Raw genomic sequence first — 26,105 nt, 5'->3', positions numbered from 1 at the left:
CACTGCTAGTTGCTGCTCTTACATTCTGTGGTATCACGAGTGCTAAAATATAAACATAATTAAAACTAAAACGAGAAAAGGCATACAATATATCAAGCAAGCCAATTAAAAGGAATGAAGAACTGCATTACCTGAAACAGAACCTCACACTTAATGGTTCTGAACTCAAGACAATCAGAAAAATTCTTAATACACCTCCTGCAACTTCCTTACTCATGCAAGATTTCGAGAATGCAATTACGCTGTCTTACATTAAGAATGTCACAGACAAAGTGGCTGCATTGCTCTGCAGGTACAACATAAAAGTGACTTTTTTTCTTTTACAAAAAATATCAAGATTCCTATATCCATCAAAATCTCCACATCATCCCATGAAAAAAACCAGGCATCTATAAGATTCATTTCTCTTGTGGCATTTGTTATGTAGGCTAGACAGGAAGGTCGGGACAGATCCACATGTCTGAACACGTAAAAGACATTGAAAAAAGAAGAGAGCATAAATCAGGCCTGGCATTCTACACCACCACTACTGGCCATCGAGTACTCTGGCAACAAATAAAAATGATATATATTGATAATTGTTTCACAAGAAAGTTTAAAGAAACCTCACGAATGCTTAGGATCTCTACACATGCAATAAAAAAAAATAAAAAAAATAAAGGCTTAATTTTACACCAAGTATGGTCTGCTTTCATCAAAAATTTAAATGCCATGGACCTAGGATATAACGTTCATGATACCACAGAATGTGACAGCAACAACTAGCAATGTTCCAATGCGCAAACAGTAACGAATTTATCACTTGTATTCTGGTTTATTAATTATATTTAAGAGTTGTGAAGTTATCAAAAACATCTAATATGTAATTAATTGTTGATAGGCTTTTGTTGTGTAAAACTTTCATATACCACTACCCCTGATGATATAAGTCTTACGACATATGAAACTTGTCGGGTTTTAATTGCTTATTTTTAATCAACTCCTTATTTATATTAAAATATAGTCTCAATACCAAAAACTTCCCACAGAAACCTATATGTACATAAATTACAAGATTTGCCAATTTTTATGGAAAACTTTGAAAAACAAGCCCTAGACTCAGCACCTCTCAAATCTTCTAAGATATATAGGTGATGCGTTCTCTATTTGGCGTCATGATCCAGACACAGACTACTTTCTCAGTTACTTCAATAGTCTACATCCAAGAATCCAATTTATGATGGAAAATGAAAATAAGAATAGTTTACCCTTCTTGGACATTTTAGTGACATGCCTTACAAATAGTAACCTCTCCTTCACTGTAAGAAAACTAACTCACACAGGTAATTCACAAACTTTCTCACCATTCACCCCATCAACAATATGGCATCATTAATACTCTATCCAAAACAGCCTACATTCTTTCTTCCAGTGGAACCTCTCATTCAACAGAGCTCAACCATAATACCTTCCTATAAAATGACTACAGTGGTTACAAAATTAAAAAAAAAAAATAATCAAACCCCCTCCTCACCACCACTGCCCTAATCCTTGGCCATCTCTTCAGAAGGATTTCAGAAATGCCCTCACCATATCTGTTCTACCAAAGATCAGCTTCCTCCTCTCTCAGTACCTGGAGCATATAAAAAACTCTGTTCCAGCATTTCCTAAACTATGTTCTGCAGAAAGTGGATAAGTGTTCCATGAAAAATTATCAAAATTAATATGAGCCTGGAAAACTGAAAATCAGGCACTCCTCACTTTGCTTGTGGACTGTAAGGCCAGTGTGTGCTGGCCTTGACTCAGCCACCTGCAGTTGTCGACACTTCCAAGCACGAGCGAAATACAAAGGTATCTATTCTAGGAAACGTGCAGTCACAAACAAGGTCAATGCGATGTGCTGCAGCCCAGCACACCTTTAGTGTGTGCAGGTCGCATTTTTGTGATGCGATACAGCCTGCTGCAGCAATAGTGTGCACTTAGCTTTACATTGAATACGAGGCTGATGATAGTCAACTCTAACCAAGGTGCTCCGTTAAATATTTCGGGATTTGTGAAGTGTTCTGTCATAGGAAAAGTTTGAGAAATGCTGCTTTAGACAGGTAGATTAGCCACCATTTGATTAGAAATGGTAGCTAATAGATGAACACAAAACTTACATCTGCAATCACAACTATGGTCAATCTGGTCTTGCAAACTATTTGGATAACACTCACAGGAACTTCTGGAAGAAAATCACCATGCTTCATGACAGTAAATTTAAAAAAGAAAGACTGTTTTTGGAATCTGCAGCAGCACTCAGAAATCAACCAAATTTAAACAAATATGAGTGCAAAAAACTTCTCAAAATTTGGGAAACGTTAATTGTCAGAGGTCCCAATTTACATCCTAGGCCACCTACAAATACCCATAGAGGGTGCATCATCAAATAGAAATTTAGAGTCACCACAGTCAAGTGCTTCATTGCGTATTGTGTTGCCATTGTGTGTGTGTGTGTGTGTGTGTGTGTGTGTGTGTTACAAGTATTATTTGTACTCGCTGAAGATGTTTCAGTGACTGCAACGAAATACCAGAAGCATTAAAATTGGTTTTTAATCATTTCTTAGCTCTATCAATACTCCATTAGACCCCTCATCTTCTCAGAGTGCATCTTAAATACCCAACAAATGAGGATGGGTTAGCAACTGGTGATTTACCCAACCAAACTTCACATAAATCAAAAATGAAGTGATCATATAAGATGAAATGTTATGCTAGCTGAGGAATTGCCTGAAGAGATAAAAGTTTTGAAAAAAAAGCAGAGTGAATAGTAATGGTAAGTATATCATGGATCTGTGTCAAGTACATGGACTTTATTCATTATTAATACTATGTTCCAACTTATGTACACATATTAGAATGAAGAGAAGACACAAAAAGTCTCACTGATTAGGTCATTGCTGATAGTGATATCTATGACACAAGAGTATACACAGGGAATTTGAAATAGGAAGTGATCACCATTTAGTTTTAAGAAAGATAAAAATGAAAATGAAAAATAGATATAAAAGTTTTAAAAAGAATCAAAGCTCAGCAGCTTTCAGAAGTGAACTATAGACTCAAACAGATAAATGTTATTCAAGAAAAAATGCCTGGTTTTCACTTTCAGTTGTTTCCGAACTGTAGGTGACTTTTAATGCATTGCCCACAAAGTATTCCTGGTGGATTTTTACAGGGTAGTTCACCATTGCTTTCTCCCCCTCCCCCCCCACTTTTATCTTGGCTTGGGAACGGCATATCGCTGGGGCGTATTCATGACTGTAATCCATGTGCGTTCATAAGGCTGGTTAGCCTGTTCTGGGGGGGGGGGGGGGGCGAAAAAACTAAGTTTCCAGGTGAAAAAAACCGCTACCTCCGTATGAGACCGGCTAACTCACTTTAGTCTAAAGGGACAAGACAAAGGTTCCGTGTGTCACCAAAGAAAAAATGAAACAGCACAAAAAGGAACCAAACTTGTAAACTCAGTGGCAGGCTAAAGAAAATATTGACTGATACAGACAGTTGTTTTCAAGGATAGAAAAAATGAAAACAACCGTCTGTATCAGTCAATATTTTTTTTAGCCTGCCACTGAGTTTACAAGTTTGGTTCCTTTATGCTTTTTTCTTCTCTATGACTGCCTCTTGAACTCCATGGGCGACTCAGGAAGTTAAAGAGGCAGTCATAGAGAAGAAAAAAGCATACTGAAATTTTCTAGTAAATCAGCATAAGCTCTGAGAGAGAATACACAGAAAAATGTTAGAAGCAAATCAATGTGTAAAAGTAGCTAAAAAGAAGGCATAGGAAGACCAGTAAGAACACAGAAAGGAAATATCAGAAAACAAATACAAAACATTTTGGAGGCTGTTGGGGGAAGGTGGGAACTGGAATGGCAAAAACAGGACGAGACATTTGTGACAGATGATAATAAAGCTGGCATAAAAACTGAAAATGAAGATATTCGAGATCTTAAAGGAATGCGGAGAACCAACAAGGGCTTTTGACCTAATGTCCAATCCTCACCTTCTCATGGTGCACCCTGTTAGGTATCTATCTGGATACTGAACAAAGGAGGATGGGCTGGCAATATCGGATTTGAAAGAACAAAATTGTATTCTTATTGGCTTAAACCACAATATAAAATGATGGTACAACATGACAGAATTTCATGCTGGCTGCAGCATCGCCCGGTTAAACAAGGACTCCATTGTTTTCGTCAGGGAACCAGGGCAAACAGTGAAAAGTCAGCTACTGGAACAAATCCTGAAACATACCACAACTCAACATCACCAGAGTTGAAGTCAGTAATATCAACATAAGAAGCCTGAATGGCAAAGAAATGGAGCTAGCTCAGGAATTGGATAAGTGCCAGATCAACATAATAGAGGTGAATTAAACAAAAAAGACAAAAACTGGTGATATCTTTTGGAGCAATAACTTCATCTTCATCTTCATCATCAAATTCCTGCTATGTACCCTCAAGGGGTGTACAGGATATGATAGTACTACATGAAAAATTTACATCATTACTAACTTCCTATCTACAATTTTCCTCCAAATCAGTCTGTTACTTGTCAAGACTCCAACATTATCAGAACTTATATTTCTATCGTCTAAGGTACTTTGTACCGTATCAATCCACATATATCTTGGTCTTGCTCTGGGTCATTTTGAAGAGAACACTTGTTTTGCTAATCTTTCCTCGCCCATTATGTTTAAGTGACCAAACCCCATGAGATTAGCTCTGCTAATGCATTCCTTGATGCTGACAATGTCAAGTTCTTTCCTAATATAATCGTTTTTAATATGATATTGCTATTGATGCCATCTGTTCACGCTTATCTTTCTCAGGACTCTCATATCTGTGGTCTCTAGTCTTTGGTCAAGTGTTTTACTTCTGACCCAGCTCTCAGATCCATAAGTTAAAACTGGTTTGAACACTGTCTTGTATACAGCTAATTTAGTGTTCCGACTAATTTCTCTCTTATTCCATATGAATTTATTCGATTGACTTCCCACCATACCAGCTTTGCTGATTCTGTTGTCTATATCTATATTTAATTTTCCATCTTCACTAAAAATCATGCCTAAATAGCTGAAATGTTTTACTTGTTCCACAGGTTCTCCATTCACAACACAGTTGACATTTTCAATGATTCTGCCTATTTTCACTGTCTTTGTCTTTTTATTGCTGACCTTCATACCATATCTATTACAACAGCTATTCAATTTAGTCAGAGAATCTTGCAGACTTGTAGCGGATTTATTTAGAAGGATTTATTTAGAAGTAATAACCACATCCGCATAAAGCAAAGAGCTGACATTAACATCTCCAATTTTGATATCATGTTTAATACCACTTTCCTTCATAATGTGATCCATATAGATAATGAATAACAGAAGGGATAATGTACATCCTTGTCTCACACCAGATTTAACATTAAACCATCTTCCTGTACTTCCTTCAATTCTAACTGCTGACTTACAACTCAAATAAAGACTAAGTATTGCTTGATATAATGCCCCATTGACACCATATAACTGCAGTGTATTGAATAGCTTCTCTCTCTTGGCACCTTGTCATATGCCTTTTCCAAATCGACAAAACTTAAATACAGATCTTTGTTATATTCCCATGCTTTCTCGACTATTTGTCGTAAAGTGAAGATCTGATCCTGACAGCCTCTATTTGGCCTGAATCGAGCTTGTTCTTCACCAAGCTTTTCTTCCACAATTCTTCTCAACCGTTTCTCAAGTATACTTGAATAGATCTTGTCAGGAACATTCAGTAGGGAAATACCTCTGTAATTCTCACAGGCAGTTTTATTTCCCTTTTTATATATGGGTACTATGAGAGCTCTACTCCAATCATCGGGAATTCGTCCCTCAGTCCAGGCCTTCTGAACTATGCAGTGCGGCCACTGTAAGACTCTCACACCACCATACTTCAGCATTTCTGGTCGAATATCATCTACTCCTGCTGCCTTTCCACATTTCAAGCCTTTGATGGCTTTTTCTACTTCAAGTATGGATATGTATTCCTGACTGCATACCTGGTCAGTGTTTTTTACCACTGTGCTGTCATCACTGCTTGTTTCATTTAGAAGTTTTTCAAAGTAATTACTCCATACTTCAAGGATATCTTTTTCTCCCGTTTTCATGTCACCTTTATCATCATCTCTAACTACTTTTACAGCACACTTTCCTCCATTCCCAAGCTTCTTCAACAACCTCCAGAATATTTTGCCACCTTCTTGATATTTATTTTCTATATTCTTGCCAAAGTCCTCCCATGACTTTTGTTTAGCTAGTTTTACACAGTGTTTAGCATTCTTGCATTTGTCTCTATATTCTCTAAGAGCACAAGCTGACTTATTTGACAGGAACTTTTGGTATGCTTTCTTCTTTTCCTTCACTGCCTCTAACTTCTTGTGTCCACCAGGGAGTTCTGATTTTTCTATCCTTGCAGACAACCTCACCACATGCCTCTCTGGCTGAATCAGTCAGGGTTTTCTTCAAGGCTTGTGACTGAATCTCCAAGGTTTGATTCCTGTTCTCAAACTCTTTCATTTTTTCTTCAATAATCTTTGTGTATTTTAGTCTACAGTTCACGTCTGAGAGCTGCTCAACTTTTATTCGCTTTAAAACTTTCTTACATGTTATTCTTTTCAATGTGAAATTCAATTTTATCTTGCTCAAGACTAGATAGTGATCACTTCCAATTTCAAATCCTCTGTACACTCTGGTGTCCTGCACCAGGGAGAAAACATCACTATCAACAATAACATAGTCAATGAGACTTTCTTATTCCTAGCCTCTTCTCTCCATGTGAATTTGTGCACATTTTTATGTTGGAACATGGTGTTAGTAATAACCAGTCCATGTCCTGAGCAGAAATCCAACAGATATTTGCCATTATTATTAGCTTTGCTCTTTTCTCCAAATTTTCCCAAAATATTTTTGTATGTCTCACAATCATTTCCTACTCTGCTATTTAGATCCCCAACAAGGACCAAATTTTCATTTTTCATTGTGTCAGTTGCTTTTTCTAAAGCCTCAAAAAATTCCTCCACTTCTACCTTAGTAGAACCTTCTGTGGGACCACAGGTACAAATAAGTCTCATTGTCCAGTTCTCTATTCTCATATTTGCCCACATTACTCTACTTGAGACTGACTGCCATTCAAGAAGATTAGCCTCGTATTTTGTGTTGAATACTATGGCTACTCCTTCTTTTCCTTGATTGTCATTGCCTGAATATAACATTTTGTATTTATTGCTCAAAAAGATCTCACTAGTTTTGGTCTTTTTTGTTTCATTCACCCTGATTATGTCGATCTGGTAATTATCTAATTCCTCAGCTAGCTCCATTTCTTTGCCATTCAGGCTTCTTACGTTGATAGTACCGATCTTTAACTCTGGTGATGTTGAGTTGGTGTTTGTTTTCAGATTTGTTCCAGTAGCTGACTTTTCGCTGTTCGCCCTGGTTCCCTGGCGAAAACAACGGGGGCCTTGTTTAACCGGCGATGCACCAGCCGGCATGAAATTTTGTCATGTCGTACCATCATTTTAAATTTTGGTTTAACCAATAAGAATACAATTTGGTCGGCTAAATCCCAAATTGCCAGCCCATCCTCGTTCGTTCAGTATCCAAGTAGATACCCAACAGGGTGCACCACGAGAAGGTGAGGATTGGACATTAGGTCAGAAGCCCTGGTCGTTTCTCCGCATTCCTTTAGCTAATTCCATTGCCTTTTCCAATAGAAATATTTAAATATATCTGGTATCCTTAAGATAGGATGAAACTTTCCAATCAGCATTTCCTTGAACATTCAATTAGAAATAGTGTTTCTCAAAGTGTGGTATGCATACCCCTGGTATATGTGAAAGGTCTTCGGGGGCACGTGGCAATTTTCGGCCATGCATCATTATCGCATTCCAACAGCCGAACATCTTCCACGTGGTGCCCACTTGGACTGGAATACTTGGAAAAGCCTCAACAGACTTCGAACGACAGGACACTGCAAACAAAACCTCATCAAATGGTGCTACCTCACTAGACCAGATAATTGGGAGTGTGGGACAACCCAGTCCATGGAACACCTTTCTTGTCCCCTTCTTCAATCACCTTGAACAAAAGTGGACCTTATATCCTACACAGAAAGAGCAGTTGACTGTGCAAGGTACTGGAGGAACATATGACCATGTTTATTGTATATAACTTATATATTCCTTAAAAATTCCTTAAAAAATACCACCATGAACAGCCAATGTATAAGCCTTACCACCAGACCTACTGGCTTTATAGTTGAAATGATGGGTTGTTGCAACAACTGAGTGTGAGATATCTGTTTGGCAAAAATGCAGTATCATTTCAAATGATAGGGACAATGCATAGTGTGTGCAATGACCTTTTATAATCATGGTGGAAAAAAAACAAAAAACAAAAACTGTATGTCCTGCTGTTTTGAACTGCATAAGTTCTAATATTCTTGTGTGTAACATTTTTTTCTCAAATGTTTCTAATCACTCACATTATCTGGACTCACCAAATGTACAAATACCTGTATAAAAAATAAATATTTAAACAGAAAGAAATCACCATGCTACATGGAACTTGATATCTTAATTCAATATCTTTCTATAATTTTTTTTAGCACTTGTTAATACACACACACACACACACACACACACACACACACAAAAAGAGCTCTACAAAGCTTATAATTTACTCTCCTGAATCACCAAGCAGAGTTATACATCTTACCATATTGCTGTATCTTTAATTCTAGCTACTGACTTCGAATTTGAGTAAAAAGTATTACTTTTTTTTTGACAATTTCAATCTGAATTAATCTAATATCTGCTAGGATCTCAATACTGTCAGATATTATATTTCAGGTGCATCAATCCATCTGGATCTCAGTTTTTATTTGGATCTTTTTCTTGGCATAAAATACCTGTTTTGTGATACATTCTGTTGATGTGACTATACCATACCACCTTAGATTAGCTCTACTCACTTATTACTGAATGCGAACAATGTTGTTCCTAATATCTCCTTTTAAATCAGTTGAACATTATTTATCACCTAAACCAGTGGTTCCCAAAGTGGACAGTTGCCCCCTCCCTGGGGGGGGGGGGGTTGCCAGAATGATCTAGGGAGACAGCAATGGCCTCATGAACAAAAGGGAATGAAGTAAGGGGACAGTAAAAGCATAAAGGATAAAAATTAGTGCTGAAAAAAAATTTATCATAAAAAATTTTGATGATGATTGTTGTATAACACAAGTAAAGGATATAATGGTTGCTTAAATTTCCAAGGAAACATATAAAATGCAAGTTACGACTGATCGGCATCGAAGTCCAATGACAGGTCTTAACAAGCAATGTGTTGGCGGGCACACACTTTCAAGTGATTGGGATTTTACAAATCCAGTACACATTAGCAGGAACATGTGCATGTTATGGCTTGTTCACTGTATAATACTATAAATATCTGAGACGTATGAAATCAGTTTTAGATTGTTTCTGAATTGTGTGACAAGCAATTAGCAATTGGAGCAATAACGAAATATTATATTCAGGCAATGACAATCAAGGGAAAAAAGGAGTAGCGATAGTATTCAACACTAAATACAAGGCTAATCTTCATGAATGGCAGGCAATATCAAGTAGAGTGATGTGGACACATATCAGAATAGGGAACTGGACAACAAGACATTTGTGAGTACTAAGGTAGAAGTGATGGAATTTTTTGAGGTTTTTGAGACAGCAACTACAATGACACAATGAAAATGGAAAAGTTGGTCCTTATTGGGGATCTAAATAGCAGAGTAGGAAATGGTTGTCAGACATATAAAAAATATTTTGGGAAAATTTGGAGAAAAGAGTAAAGCAAATAATAATAAGAATGGCAAATACCTGTTGGATTTCTGCTCAGGGCATGGACTGGTTATTTCTAATCACAATTTTCCAACATAAAAATGTGCACAAATTCACATGGAGAGAAGAGGCAAGGAATAAGAAAAGTCTCATTGACTATGCTATTGTTGATAGTGATGTTTTCTCCCTGGTGCAGGACACCAGAGTGTACAGAGGATTTGAAATTGGAAGTGATCACTATTTAGTCTTGAGCAGGATAAAATTGAATTTCATATTGAAAAGAAGAACATGTAAGAAAGCTTTAAAGAGAATAAAAGTTGAGAAACTCTCAGATGAACTGTAGACTAAAATACACAAATGTTATTCAAGAAAAAAAATGAAAGAGTTTGAGAGCACGCACCAAACCTTGGAGATTCAGTGGCAAGCCTTGAAGCAAACCCTGATTGATTCAGCCAGAGAGGCATGCAGTGAGGTTGTCTGCAAGGATAGAAAAATGAGAACTCCATGGTGGACACAGGAAGTTAAAGAGGCAGTGAAGGAAAAGAAGAAAGCATATAAAAAGTTCCGGGCAAATAAGTCAGCTTGTGCTTTTAGAGAATACAGAGACAAATGTAAGAAAGCTAAACATAGTGTAAAACTACTTAAACAAAAGTCATGGGAGGACTTTGGCAAGAACATAGAAAATAAATATCAAGAAGGTGGCAAAATATTCTGGAGGTTGTTGAAGAAGCTTAGGAATGGAGGAAAGAGTGCTGTAAAAGGAGTTAGAGATGATAAAGGTGACATTAAAACAGGAGAAAAAGATATCCTTGAAGTATGGAGTAATTACTTCGAAAATTGCTAAATGAAACAATCAATGACAGCACAGTAGTAAAATATACTCAACAAGCATGCAATTAGGAACATATTCGTACTTGAAGTATGAAAAAGCCATCAAAGCCTGAAATGTGGAAAAGTGACTGGAGTATATAATATTTGACCAGAAATGCTCAAGTATGGAGGTATAAAAGTCTTGGAGTGGCTGCACTGCATAATTCACAATTCACAGAGGGACGAATTCCAGATGATTGGAGTAGAGCTCTCATAGTACCCATATATAAAAAGGGAAATAAAACTGTGATAATTATATAGATATTTCTCTGAGTGTTCCTGGTATGATTTATGCAAGTATACTTGAGAAATGGTTGAGAAGGATTGTGGCATGGAAGCGTCATGAAAATCAAGCTGGATTCAGAGCAAATAGAGGCAGTCAGGATCAGATTTTCACTTTAAGACAAATAGATGAGAAATCATGAGAATATAACAAAGAATCTGTATTTAAGTTTTAAGTTTTGTAGATCTGGAAAAGGCATACGACAAGGTGCCAAGAGAAAGAGAGAAGCTATTCTAAACGCTACAGTTGTATGGTGTCAATGGGACATTATATCAGCAATACTTAGTCTTTATTTGAGTTGTAAGCCAGCAGTTACAGAATTGAAGGAAGTACAGGAAGATGGTAGACAGTTTAATGTTAAATCTGGTGTTAGACAAGGATGTACAGTATCCCCTCTGTTATTCATTATCTATATGGATCACATTATGAAGTGGTATTAAACCCGATATTAAAATTGGAGATGTTAATCTCAGCTCTTTGCTTTATGTGGATGATGTTATACTTCTAAATAAATCCAGTACAAGTCTGCAAGATTTCCTGACTAAATTGAATAACTGTTGTAATAGATATTGTATGAAGGTCAGCAATAACAAGTCAAAGACAATGAAAATAAGCAGAAACATTGAACATATGAACTGCATTGTGAATGGAGAACCTATACAACAAGTAAAACATTTCGGCTACTTAGGCACAATTTTTAATACAGATGGTAAATTAAATATGGAAATAGACAACAGAATCAACAAAGTTGGTATGGCAGGAAGTCAACTGAATAAAATTTATATGGAATAAGAGAAAAATTAGTCAAAACACTAATTTGGCTGTATTCAAGACAGTGTTCAAACCAATTTTAACTTATGAATCCGAGAGCTGGATTAGAAATAAAACACTTGACCAAAGACTAGACACCACAGATATGAGAATCTTGAGAAAGATTAGGGACATGAACAAATGGCATCAATGGCAATATCATATTAAAAACAAGGTTATTAGGAAAGATCTTGACATCGTTAGCATCCTGAAATGTGTTAGCAGAGAGAGAGAGAGAGAAATGAGAAATATCTGGTGCAGAAATAGGATTGAAGTTAAAAAGGTTATCAGAATCTTACTATAGATATCAAATCGTATTAGGTATCAGGTTTGTTGAAGGAGATACTCTTAAGTTCTGGTGATTTGTGCAAATTAAGTTTTGTCAAGTGAGAAAGAAGAGCAAAATGTACTGTCATCAGTAAAACTGAGTCTCAGATGTAGTAAACTGGAATAGACTGATTAGTTGAGAATAAACACCTGTCCACTATTGTGCATAACATGCAAGCAGAGAGAGAGAGAAAGCTGGCAACTCAGAAACATAAGTCAGACCATAAGGTAAGAGCACACTTTACGAGTTTTTCCAAACTTAACTAAATGCTATCGATCTGATTTATATTCAGTCATTTTCTTATATCAGTTGTTGAAATAAATGGCTAAGTTCTTCAATCTTGTTTGTATCATTATAAGAGATACGTATTTAAAATCCAAAAAAGAAATCACACTGACGAATTTTAGAAATTCATGTAAAAAAAAGTACACACACACACACACATATATATATATATATATATATATATATATCCATAGTCACTTAACCACAGATATAGAAATGTGATAAAATTCATATATATTACTTTTAAATCCTATAAAATAATCAGGCTTTGACATTCTTGAAGCACATACCTATCCTTCTAGGATCACTAAAATCAGGTTCAGGTTCTATGTAAGGCCTTAGTTCATCATCTTCATATGCTATATTCATCCATTTGTCTTTCATAATTGTCTGAAAAAAGTTGTAAAAAAAAAAAAAATTCATGGAAAAAATATGACAAATTTTAATTACTTTAACAATTTTTCGAATATATTATTTGCAAAGAATATTTATGTGATCTGTTGTCTTTCTATGTTGTCATATGAAACTGTATATATAACAAAACTAACCTCTAAGGATGCTCTTTTAGCTGGATTTAGAACTAAAAACTTCTTCAGCAAGTTTTCACAATCAGTGGACATATAAAAAGGTATCCTATATTTTCCTCTTAGAACTCTCTCTCTTAATTCCTGCAAAAAAAAAAAAAAAAAAATGAAGTATTTGTAATTTACCTAATCCCTTTCACATTTTATTGAGCAACAGTAAAATGCATTTAGGTAATAGAAACCTTCAAGACATTTCAAAAGTTTGCAAATAGAACTTTGGAAATAATGCATCTGCTTAAATTTTATTTTAAGCTAATACATTCTCGTGAAACAGATAACATAATTACAGCAGAGCAAGATAAACAAATCTGAAGTACAAAAATCAGATAACTGAATAAATCTCAATGACTTAAGTTTAGTACAATGAAAGTAGAAAGAACCCAGATAGTGCAAAACTTCAAATTACAATTACTTTTATTTAACTGATACAGCATAACAGAATTAAACTATATTTTTATATGAACCCTCTAAACATGTCTTCTGATATATGAGCACATTTAGAACCTTTATATGGAACTATATCCAAATAAGCACAAAAAACCAACCCTCCAAGTACAGGTGTAAGCATTAGTGAAATATTGATGCCTACCTAGGTTAATTACTGAGTGGAAGATGGAAGAATGCTTTTCAATATTAAATTTCAATAGGTATAAACTAATGATTAACTTCCCTACTGGTTGAAGTAGATCAACTAATCGGTTCTTATGATCTGAAGATGCTGGATATAATACCAGCAAAATATCAGCAAATAAGTTAAATAAATATTAATTCTTTTCTGATTCCTCTTTAAATACTCTGATCTAATTTCTAACTACATTTCAGTACAGTTTATTGAACTTGGTATGAACTTTTATTCTTCTACCAGCCACATTTTTATGACTCCAGAATATGGATTTGAAGGTTACGATAAATTGAAATAACATGGATAAGAAGTATGAGCCATCAAGTTATTTCCATTAAGGCACGTGATAATCCTTTGCACTCAGGATAATACTCAACCCTGATTAACTTGTTTATAGCCGTCTTAGAGCCAGTGCTACTGTAAGTATGGAATGTGTAGTTCCTTACAGCATACAGGATAGCTGTAATTTTAAATAGATATTAGCAGACTGAACAAATGTAATACATTTTTATATTTCTAGTCTTTTTATCATATAATTTAGAGTTTGTTGTTGATGGTATACAAAACAAGAGACTTCCATACTATAATATAAAATGTAATACAGTGGTATCTCACTAATCTGAACCTCTTTAGTCCGAACCCTCCAGTAATCCGAACTGCAGTTTAAAAGGAAAAAAAGTTTTATTTATTAAGTATTATTATTTTGTGTACTATTATTTTTATTTAATAATTATTATTTTAACTATTATTATTTATTTTATTATTATTACAGTACAGTATTTTTTCATACTGTCGATTGTACCTTTATACTGTAGGCCTATTTTGATTTATTGTGTGTTCATGTTTGCTTGGGAGGCCATCAAACCTGAAGCAATTTGAGCATCATGGAAAAAACTGTAGTCTTCTAGAATTTACCAAGATAACCACGGTGATACACAAAAAATGGAAATTCAAAACATGCATAATTTGGTTAAAAATATAAATCCAGATGTTGAAATTTCACAAACAGAACCAAAAGTGAATTTGAAATCAAATCAGATGCTGAAATTATAAATATGATGGCTACAGAATGAATTAGAAGATGATGATAAAGAACTCGAAGAAAAAAAAGTAAAACATGAAGTGACAGTTCCAAGAAGCAAAAGAAAATCAGACTTTTTTACAAAGAAATAAAAAAAAATTTTTTTGTATGTTGTGTACAAGAAAGTGATATTTTTTAAGCAAATTAAGTTATGTACAGAACTATTTAATTTTATTAAATTAGAATCCTCAACAATATAGGTACATACAAACTAAATTTTTTACCAAAATAAACTTGTGTACAGTATTATTTTACATTAAGTTTTACATTACAGTACAGTAGCTTTTTTTTCTATCAGTTACTTCATTTATTTACAGAATTAAATTGATGTACCATTAGAATCTGATTATTTTTGTCTTAAACGCTAGTTATTGTTGTCTCTTGGGGGAATATTCACTAATCCGAATGAGCACGGTTTTTATTAGTTCATATTAGCGAGATACCACTGTATATTTATTTTTGTAAGGGAGGTGGGCTCTGATAGGCATGGGGAAATGATCGTAATCACCTACTGTAGGTAGACGTTGTATCGGCCTGGAAAAGCTATGCTGAATAATTTTTTGTTTTACTTGTTAATTTTGCCAAACTGCAAATGCATTTTTAATCCATTACAATTTTTTTAAACGCTGAATCCACTGTTAACCAAATTGTTGCAGTTTGTGTACTGTGACAAACTGTTTTTGTGCACTGAAGATGCTGGATATAATACCCACAAAATACCCTCAAATAAGTTAAATATTATTTTCTTATTATTCTGTGTTGTAAATTAATACCATCAACACACAAGCCTTTCTACTCGTTTATATTTAAAGATAAAAATACAAGACTAGATTAAATAATAACTAAATGAGAATTATGTGAATTCACTCATTTTATTAATGCTAATACTATGTCTTTCATTATTAGCACTCCTAATAAAATAACCAAAGTCCTACAAGTTATACCAAACTAAACTAAAAGAAATTCAGCATAACTATTCACTAAAATTATTCCTGCGGTTCCTATGAGTTGGTTACAGTGACAGTCAAATGTAGTAAAGACTAAACCATAAATCATGCAGAATATTAGATACAAGCAGTTCACTGTTATGCATAACTTTTATATGGTTGCTAGCATAGTGAAGGTCTGATGTGCTGCATAATTGTGTGAAAAACTTCCAAAAATATGATAAGACAAGGCTCTAGTGTTTATTTATGATGGTATAGGAGTAGATGACTCCAATGATTCTTTGCAAGTCCATAATAGATTGCCTTCCAGATAAGGTATTAAGGGAGATGACCAATTCATGTGGTGTGAAGAGATGTTCTGTTTGAAAAATATATATATATCTTTTGCTTACCCAGCAATGTTTATATGTCAGACTGGAAGAAGTTTCAAAATTCAAAAAAACAAACAAACATGAATACCTCAGTAATATCAAACATAAATGGAAAGATAAAAGCCTTTTCTTTTCCCTTGCACTTTACATTCCACATCTTCAGAGAACATTGCAACATGGTCATCCACCCCAATGCACTATCTGGAAAACAAATTCCTTATTGTGGATTTAAAAAATCAAATGAATTATACAATCTCAAGGTACCCTAAATAGAAATCAACACTTCATTCTAGGAGTCTCTCATGAGTAACAATGAACTGTTTACATTTAATACAATGGATGATTCACATGATTCATCTCTCATATTTGGGATATCTGTATAAAAATTAAGATATCCCAAGTTAAAAATGTAAAAATTAATTAAAGTTAAGAAATTAGTAATGTGGTATTTGTAAAGCTGTTAATTAAACATTTGTTCATTTTTGTATGTCACGAGCAATACATTTTGCAATGCTATTCTTATCTATGGCTAATAGTCTTGCTTAGTTATAAAATAAATGTATCTAGATATTAAAGCATAATTATTGTCTTGTATGAGCTGTCGTTAGTACCATTTGTGTGAAAACCAACCTTGTTTATGAAATGTTATCAATGATAAGGGAAGCAAAAGTTACTGCTGTAATTCATGTTGTATGAATAATTAAATGAACTTACCTTGGTGCATAAAAGATTGAGAAATGAAGAACTGTTATAAATTCTGGCTGTTTCATTGTAAAATTAATATTGAATAAACTTTTCTGCACTGTGAAGAAAGAACTTTGTCTTTTCAAGCCAAGTGCTGGAAACTAGTAATGGCAGCGTTATGGCAGTAATTCTCAGTTGCATTTCCGAGCATGCATAAGTGTGAAAAGAACGTTTTTTATTGTCGACAGGAATTTAGTAATGATGTAACTTTTCATGTAGTACTATCATGATATCCTGTACCCCCCCCCCCCCTGCAAGGGTACAAGGTGGGGATTTGATGATGAATTTCATGTAGTACCCTATCAAAAGCCTTTGCAATGTCTAGCAGTATCGCAGTATACCAATTACCTTTACTAACTCAGTTGTTAGTATTATAAAAGGTGCGCAAGTTACTGAGACATGACATACCCTTCACAAAACCATGCTGCTTCCCCCTCCAATAGTATCCCATTTCTATCTACCCATTTATGAATTTTCCCCTTAAATTTCTGAGACACTGAAGTTACTGATGTAATTCATGTTGCATGAATAATTAAATGAATTTACCTCGGTGCACAAAAGATTGAGAAATGAACTGTTATAAATTCTGGTTGTTTCATTATGAAATTGTTATTGAATAGTTCTGCACTATGAAGAAAGAACTTTGTCATTTCAAGCACAGTGCTGGAAACTAGTGATGGCAGTACACAATGGTGGACTTGAGTGGAAGTTACTGAAGCTACCTCAGTCTTGGAGCCTCCTTTATGCAAGGGAACTATTTTCTCCTTTCCATCACCTTGGAACCAGTCCAAAACTGAGACTTGAACAAAATGCACTGCCAATTTCTTAGCACATTCTCATAATACCTGAGCTGGTATACCACTAATCCCATAGGTTCTGTAATATGCTATGCACCTCTAGTTCATCTATCTCTCTTCCATATAAGCTCTTGCCTCTCTTGTTATTACAATATCAACACCAGGGTGATATATCACTGGAGAGTGATCACTTAGTAATTTAACTATTTCACCTATTTCAATTACCTCCCTACCACTGGCCTTCATCAAAATTATTCTTCCATAATCATTCTTCCTTTTACTTGCCACATACCAGAAGAACTCTTTGGGGTTACCTTTGGCCAGCATCACTAATTTCCTCTCATACTCTGATTACCTTTCCTACCATACTGATCCTTTCTCTTTGAATTCTTTCTACAGATTTTCATTTTTTGTAGCTCCTGCTTAATGATGCTATTCATTCATTTAACACCTACTTGATTTATCCTCCTGACTTTAGGTATGCAGTCTGCTATTATTCCCTCAAAATGCTCCTTTATCACCTTCCATGCCCATCAACATCCAACCTTTGCCATTTCTCATGCCATGGCATTGCTCCAAGCAATCTCTTGAGTTTGTCATACTCACAAGCACTGTGATTCCACAAATCCCCCTACCAACTGAAAATTACACATATTTTGCCACCTGCTAGGTTAAGAACACATGATCACTCTCACCGACTAAAGTTAATGTGGTCATCTTCATTACAGACAAATTCACTTATTCAATTACTAGATCTAGCACTCTCAAACCTATGGTACATTCTATCACATGCTGCCTCGGGTAATAATTCTTTAGTAATGGCATAAATTCTCTTTCTTATCTCCTTCCCATAGTTGAAGTAGCCCATAATTACTCTCCCTCCACACACTGAGCTTATTTGCCAATGTATACTACTACATCATTCCTCGAATCCCCCTATAGCAAGCAGCAATCAGCTGTGTATTTTGTCCTGTTGGCCTCTTATCTTACAAAAGATGGCCTTGAATGCACTATTTTCATTGAATTTCAACTGAACTACTACATCCTCCCTGAACTATATAAACTATTTCTCATAGTTTATTGCATTTGTTTCAAAATTTTCCATAAACAGGTTGGCTAAGACTGGAGAAAGGAGAAGGAGAGGGGTACCATGGCAAGTCTTCTTTTTGTTCCCAATATTTGTCTTGAAACATGAAAAAAAAGTGTTTTTCATACAGTGTTTGAAAAGTCTTACTGTGTCTGATGGTAAAAGGTTTACAAGTAGATGCACTGTCATTCCTAGGTACATTGATAAAAAGACCGACTATATCTAAACTTGCTTGAAAATGTCTGAAGGCTCTATATTTATGTCATTTACCTTTTTAATAAAATGTAAACTATTTTTTACACATGATTCTGTGTATCCTATGTGTGTGTAGTGATATCAGGTTTGACAGATATTCTGCTAATTTTGAGGTCGAATCTCTCCCCTCTACAGTTGGCCATAACAGAATATCCTTTTTGTGTATTTTTGGTGTGCCATAAATTCTTGGGACTAATGGGTATTTCGTTAATAAAGATTTTTTTTTTTTTTTTAAATTCTTCTGGCCAATTAGGTAACTTTTTGATCAAGTCATTAGTTGTATTATGTGTGTCATGTCAGATCCCAGTCTAAAGATAAATAGGTGTTGGAATATTCTAACACCTATTTATCGTGTTATAAACAGGATGTTCATTTTTCTTACATATTTGTCTGAATTCATAACCAAAGTTGCATTTTCTTTGTCTGCCTTAACTATTACTACGTTTTTATCTCTTCATAATTCTTTAAACGCTGTTAACTCCAATTTTGGCATGTTTCTACATAGTACTTTAAACTTTAGCAAAAGTCAGCAGTTAGAATTTAATTTAATTTAATGTTAAATCTGGTGTGAGACAAGGATGTACATTATCCCCTCTGTACATCATATTTCCTTCATAATGTGATCCAGAGGATCACATTATGAAGGAACGTGGTATTAAACGTTATATCAAAATTGGAGATGTTAATGTCAGCTCCTTGCTTTATGCGGACGACGTTATAGTTATCAATAAATCCGCTACAAGTCTGCAAGATTCCTTGACTAAATTGAATAACTGTTGTAATAGATATGGTATGAAGGTCAGCAATAAAAAGACAAAGACAATGAAAATAGGCAGAATCGCTTTCGTTGAAAATGTCAACTGCATTGTGAACAGAGAACCTGTGGAACAAGTAAAACATTTCACCTACTTAGGCTGATTTTTAGTGAAGATGGTAAATTAAATATGGAAATAGACAATAGAATCAATAAAGCTGGTACAGTAGGAAGTCAACTGAATAAATTCATATGGAATAAGAAAGAAATTAGTCGGAACACTAAATTAGCTGTATACAAGACAGTGTTCAAACCAGTTTTAACTTATGGATCTGAGAGCTGGGTCAGAAGTAAAACACTTGACCAAAGACTAGAGACTGCAGATATGAGTCCTGAGAAAGATTAGAGGCATGAACAGATGGCATCAATGGCAATATCGTATTAAAAACAAGGATATTAGGAAAGAACTTGACATTGTCAGCATCCAGGAATGTGTTAGCAGAGCTAATCTCGGGTGGTATGGTCACTTAAACAGAATGGGTGAAGAAAGATTAGCAAAACAAGTGTTCTCTGTCATGTTGGCTGGAAAACTACCCAGAGGAAGACCAAGATATAGGTGGATTGATACGGTACAAAGTGCCTTAGACGATAGAAATATAAGATCTGATAATGTTGGAGTTTTGACGAGTAACAGACTGATTTGAGGGTACATGGCAGGAATTTGATGATGACCGAAGTTTGCATGCGGGTGAGGTCTGTAGAATCTCTTGAAAGATTGTGAATTCCCTTTTCAAATTGCACCGTCTACTTTTGGAATGTTCTGTGGAGATAAGGCAAAATTAAAATCTCTCATTAAGAAATTCTTTTCAGTGTTAGACAAGACTTTGGAAGAAAGATTGATGTGGACTGATCTATAATAGATGTTTTTCTTTTTCTTGTTGAAGCAAGTTCAACTTTTTTTTTTTTTTTATCAAATTATATTTCTTTTTATTGGATGTAAGTCTGTCAATGATATCCCAAAAGTCAGCCTTTAGCAACATAGCTAATTCACTATGTACAGTGGATGCATCCTGATCTATCTTTGAAAGCTTTACCTCTGCAGAGGTAACAGATGATTTGACAGATACAAACAAATTGTTTAACATAAATATGCTTACACATATCCAGTCTATAGCTTGGAAGTCATGACCAGCTGTGCATGCGTATATTACAAGTGATATTCCACACTGTTTATACAGTCAGTTTTGGTTTAACATGCGTTATGTAAAGGTGTGTGATATTTGATAGTAAATTGTATCTGAGAGACGTGAACTCCGATGTCAGTATAGTTGTGTTTTTTATTATTATTCACCATTGAAAATGGCTGGAAAAATATATCGATTGGATAATCCATCAGATGTTGAAGATATTCAGAGAATGTTAATCGAGTTTGATGATGAGAATGATAGAGTCGAATGTGAAGATGAAAGTGATTTAGAAGATGATGATGATTATGTGAAAGTTCATTCAGAAGATTCGGATACCGAACAAGATATTTCTAGCGAAGAAAGTGAAAATGATTTAGACATGAATGAAGAGTATTTTCTTGGAAAGGATAAAGAATCAAAATGGAGGAAAAATCCAATAAGAAGACAAATTAGAAGAGAGCCACAGAATACTTCGTGTCAACTTCCATTAGTTCAGCCAAATGCAAAAACAGAACTTGAAACTTGGAATTGCTTTATCATGGATAAGATAATATTTTAGATCTAATCTTGTTATATACAAATAAATACATCGATTCTATTTTGAACCAGTATTCAAAAGAAAGAGATGCTAAACAAATAGACAAAACAGAATTGGAAGCATTTTTAGACCTCTTATATATAGCTGGTTTACATCGCAACAATAGGTTAAATTTTTATTCTTTATATTTCTTTGTTCAATAATTTCTAGATTGTAACTGAAAATAAATAAACCATCATGTATTATATTTGCAGTGATTTTTTTTTTAGTTTTATCGCATTTTAGCACATACTAGTAATGAATGTATCTCTCAGATACAAGCGACCTAAGCTGCAATTTTTTCGACCGCAACCTCTGCAGGGTTAATCTAGTGGCTGAGATCTTCTCTTAAAATATGTCAGTTCTGTTTTCTTGTAGATTATATCTCCTTTGGCTGAATGGAATGCACGTTTGATTCTTACAAATTTAGGTGTAATATTATTGTCTCTACATCAAACCAGAAACGTTAATCAGTTGAAGTTCTTATGTGTAATGTGCAATTTCTCTAGTTACATAACTTTATAAGCACTTACTGTAAGTTTTTAGATGAAAATGTAAGTTTCTGTGGCTTAGCAGTTCTGTGGGAACTGCTACGCCACATCACTCCATGGGAAAAAAAAAAGCTATTTATGAGATTCACTGCTCTTGTGGCATCTGTTGGATAAAAAGTACTATTGATGATCTAAGTCTGATGACTTACAAAACTTGAAGGGTTATAATTGCTTATTTTTTTATAATATTCTTTATTTACATTATAATGTGATCTCAATACTAAAAGATTTCCATACCACACAAGAATTACACTCCCCTCCCCCACTCCTAAAGTTTGCTAACATTAAAAACAAGCATTAGGAATAATGATTTTTTTAGAAAGCATGAAACATTACAGAAAAGAAGAAAAGGCAAGATCAATATCAAAAATAAGAAATGCAGCCTCATACCACACTTCTTGAAAACTGCATTTATCACATCTTACATTCTTTGACTTAATATCATACATTCTTTGACTTAGTTTCTGTCAGAGACTGCAGGGCTCTTTATATATATATATATGATTTCCACTCAAAAGGTTGCAAACATCATCATCAGTATGTAAATATCATGGCTGAGCTAAGGGTTTTTTTTTTATTAATTTAGTTTTTTTATGTTTTATGTGCATCCCACTCACAGAAGGTTGGTAACCTATACACTCTCTGTCCAAAAAGAAACCAAACTTTTCGAAAATAGAAGAAACTAGTGCCGCCACCTGTGTATCTTTTTGTTGTAAGCAGCAACCTTCATTAGTGTTGTGTCAACTGTTTATGACATTTCATTAGAGGCCGAGTTATAGTGCCAAGAGTGACAGTTTGTTTTGACAAACGGTTGGTCGTCACGATATTCATGCCGTATGCAATATATTCTTGCTATCAATCGCTTCAAAACTTCGAGATAAAACTCACCATTGACTGTTTGGCCAAACAAAACGAATTCTTTGTGGATAATGTCATTGGGATCGTAGAAACAAATCAGTATTGTCTTTACTCTTGACTTCTCCAAGCGACTTTTTTCAGATGCCCCTCTTCTGGTGGTCTCCACTCAGCACTCTGGTGCTTTGTTTCGAGCGCATACTCAAAACACCACGTTTCGTCACCAGTAACGATCGTTTCATGGAAGTTTGAGTCCTTGAGAACGGTTTTAATGAGGTCCTTGCAGTGTTCAATTCGATACAGTTTTTGGTCATCGGTCAACTTGTGGGGAACATATCGTGAATTCAATTTATGAAGGCCCAAACTCTTGGTCAAAATGTTGTGCACAGTTGATTTTGGAATCCCCCAATTCATTTTCAATCAATCTCATGGACGATTTCAGGTTTTCTTTGATAAAATCACACAATTTTTGGATGTTAACTTCGCTCAGTCCAGTTTTTGCAGAGCCCGGCTTTTCGTCATCCTCAAGCATTTCATGACCACTTTGAAATCGCTTAAACCACTCTTAAACTTGAGTACAGGATAAGCATTCATCACTATATGCTTTTTGAAGCATTTGATGCGTTTCGGTAAAACTTTTACCAAGTATAATACAAAAGTCAACCGCAGCTCTCTGCTTGAAACTCATTTTCTGACCGTTTGTCAAAACACACTGTCACTCTTGGCACTATAACTCGGCTTCTAATGAATCAAATGTCAAACAATTGACAACACTAATGAAGGTTGCCGCTTTCGACAGCAAAAAGATACAACAGGTGGCGTTACTAGTTTCTTCTATTTTCGAAAAGTTCAGTTTCTTTTTGGACAGAGGGTATGAGTAGACTAGGGATAAGATAATTCAAAACTGCTCCAGAGAACAAACGCGAAAATTTTTCAGGCATGCAATAAGGAGAGTGGTGGTCTGAAACTAGATGATTAATTAGTTCCCCACATATAAAGGCATGAAAAGAAGAATATGTAAGAAAGTTTTAAAGAGAATAAAAGTTCAGCAGCTCTCAGATATGAACTGTAGACTAAAATACACAAACATTATTCAAGAAAAAATAAAAGAGTTTGAGAACAGGAACCAAACCTTGATAATTCGGTGGCAAGCCATGAACAAAACATTGATTGCCTGTAAGGATAGAAAAATCAGCACTCCATTGTGGACACACGAAGTTAAAGAAGCAGTGAAGGAAAAGAAGAAAGCATATCAAAAGTTCCTGCTCTTAGAGAATACAGAGACAAATTTAAGAAAGCTAAACACTGTGTAAAACTAGCTAAACAAAAAATCATGGAAAGACTTTGGTAAGAACAGAAAATAAATATCTAGAAGGTGGTGAAATATTTTGGAGGCCACTGAAGAAGTTCAATGGAGGAAAGAGTGCAGTAAATGAAATTAGGGATGATAAAGGTAACATGAAAACAGGAGGAAAAAATATACTTGAAGCATGAAGTAATAATTTCAAAAAATTGCTAAATGAAACAAGCAGTGATGACAGCGCAGTGGTAAAAAAAAACAATGACCGGGCATGCAGCCAGGAATACATATCCATACTTGAAGTAGAAAAAGCCATCAAAAGCATGAAATGTGGAAAAACAGCTGGAGTAGATGATATTCGAACAGAAATACTCAAGTATGGAGGTATAAAAGTCTTACAGTGGCTCACTGCATAATTCACAAGGATGGACAGAGGGACGAATTCCAGATATTTGGAGGAGAGCTCTCATAGTACCCATATATAAAAACGGAAATAAAACTGAAAGTCAGAAATGCAGGGATATTTTGCTACTGAGTGCTCCTGGTAAAATTTATACAAGTATACTTGAGAAACGGTTGAGAAGGATTGTGGACGGGAAGCTTGATGAAGAACAAGCTGGATTCAGGCCAAATAGATGCTGTCAGGACCAGATTTACACTTCACGACAAAGAGCAGAGAAATCATGGGAATATAACAAAATAAAATATAATAAATATCTGTATGTAGATCTGGAAAAGGCATACGACAAGGTGCTAAGAGAGAAGCTATTCAAAACGCTACAGTTGTATGGTGTCAATTATATCAAGCAATACTTAGTCTTTATTTGAGGTGCAAGTCAGTAGTTAGAGAACTGAAGGAGTACAGGAAGATGGTTTAATGCTAAATCTGGTGTCAGACAGTGATGTACATTATCTTATATGGATGACATTATGAAGGAAAGTGATATCAAAATTGGAGGTGTTAATCTCAGCTCTTTGCTTTATGTGCATGATGTTATACTTCTAAATAAATCCAGTACAAGTATGCAAGATTTGCTCACTAAACTAAATAACGGTTATAACAGATATCGTATGAAGGTCAGCAGTAACAAGTCAAGTCAAAGACAATGAAAATAGACAGAAACATTGAAAATATCAACTGCATTACGAATGGAGAACCTATAGAAAAAGTAAAACATTTCAGCTACTTAGGCACAATTTTTAATAAAGATGGTAAATTAAATATGAAAATAGACAAGAGAATTAACAAATCTGGTATGGTAGGAAGTCAGCTAAATAAATTTATATAAATAAGAGAGAAATTAGTCAAAACACTAAATTAGCTGTATACAAGACAGTGTTCAAATCAATTTTAACTTATGGATCCAAGAGCTGGATTAGAAGTAAACTTGACCAAAGACTATAGATAGCAGATATGAGATCCCGAGAAAGAGTAGGGGTATGAACAAATGGCACCAATGGCAATATCATATTAAAAATAAGGATATTAGGGTTTTGGTTTTGGGAAGAGACAGAAGTCAGAGGTAGCCAAATCTGTGGGAATAGGGTGATGTTCCAACAATTCATAGTGCAGATCCCTTAATTTTCTCATTTAAGACAATGCACCTCCCCACACCTTTGTGGGCAGGTGCATTGTGCTGATGAAAGGCGATTTTTTTCTTCTGCAAACTGGGTCTTTTCTCACGAATTTTTTTGTCTAGTCTGGTTAAAAGATCGGAATAATATTCCCTGGTTATTGTTTTATCCTTTTCAAGATAATTAATAAACGAAATGTCTTTAGCCCAAAACACCGATGCCATAACCTTTCCTGCTGATGGAACCGACTTTGTCTTCTTTTGAGCTGAACAACCGGCTTCTGTCCACTATTTTGACTGCTGTTTAGATTCTGGTGTGTAATGGTGAATCCAAGTCTCATCCATAGTAATAAATCAATGTACA

At 34.9% G+C, this 26,105-nt stretch overlaps 1 protein-coding gene across 6 annotated transcripts in view; it reads right to left on the bottom strand.

Annotated features, from left to right (window-relative positions):
- The window catches only part of LOC150095108 (MAP/microtubule affinity-regulating kinase 3-like), a 360,635-nt gene that overhangs the window by 114,852 nt on the left and 219,678 nt on the right, over nucleotides 1–26,105 (bottom strand). For all 6 annotated transcript variants that reach the window (XM_090411526.1, XM_090411530.1, XM_090411532.1 and 3 more), the window contains 2 exons: nucleotides 13,004–13,123; nucleotides 12,746–12,845 (listed from right to left, as the gene is read on the bottom strand). In XM_090411526.1, coding sequence (XP_090267652.1) covers nucleotides 12,746–12,845; nucleotides 13,004–13,123 — 220 coding nt within the window. The remainder of the gene's footprint in view (nucleotides 1–12,745; nucleotides 12,846–13,003; nucleotides 13,124–26,105) is intronic.

This window comes from Typopeltis vanoorti, chromosome 21 (assembly GCF_054136105.1).
Source record: "Typopeltis vanoorti isolate ZY-2024b chromosome 21, IOZ_Tvanoo_1.0, whole genome shotgun sequence".
Taxonomy (NCBI): domain Eukaryota; kingdom Metazoa; phylum Arthropoda; class Arachnida; order Uropygi; family Thelyphonidae; genus Typopeltis; species Typopeltis vanoorti.
This window is presented reverse-complemented; position numbering and strand designations above follow the sequence as displayed.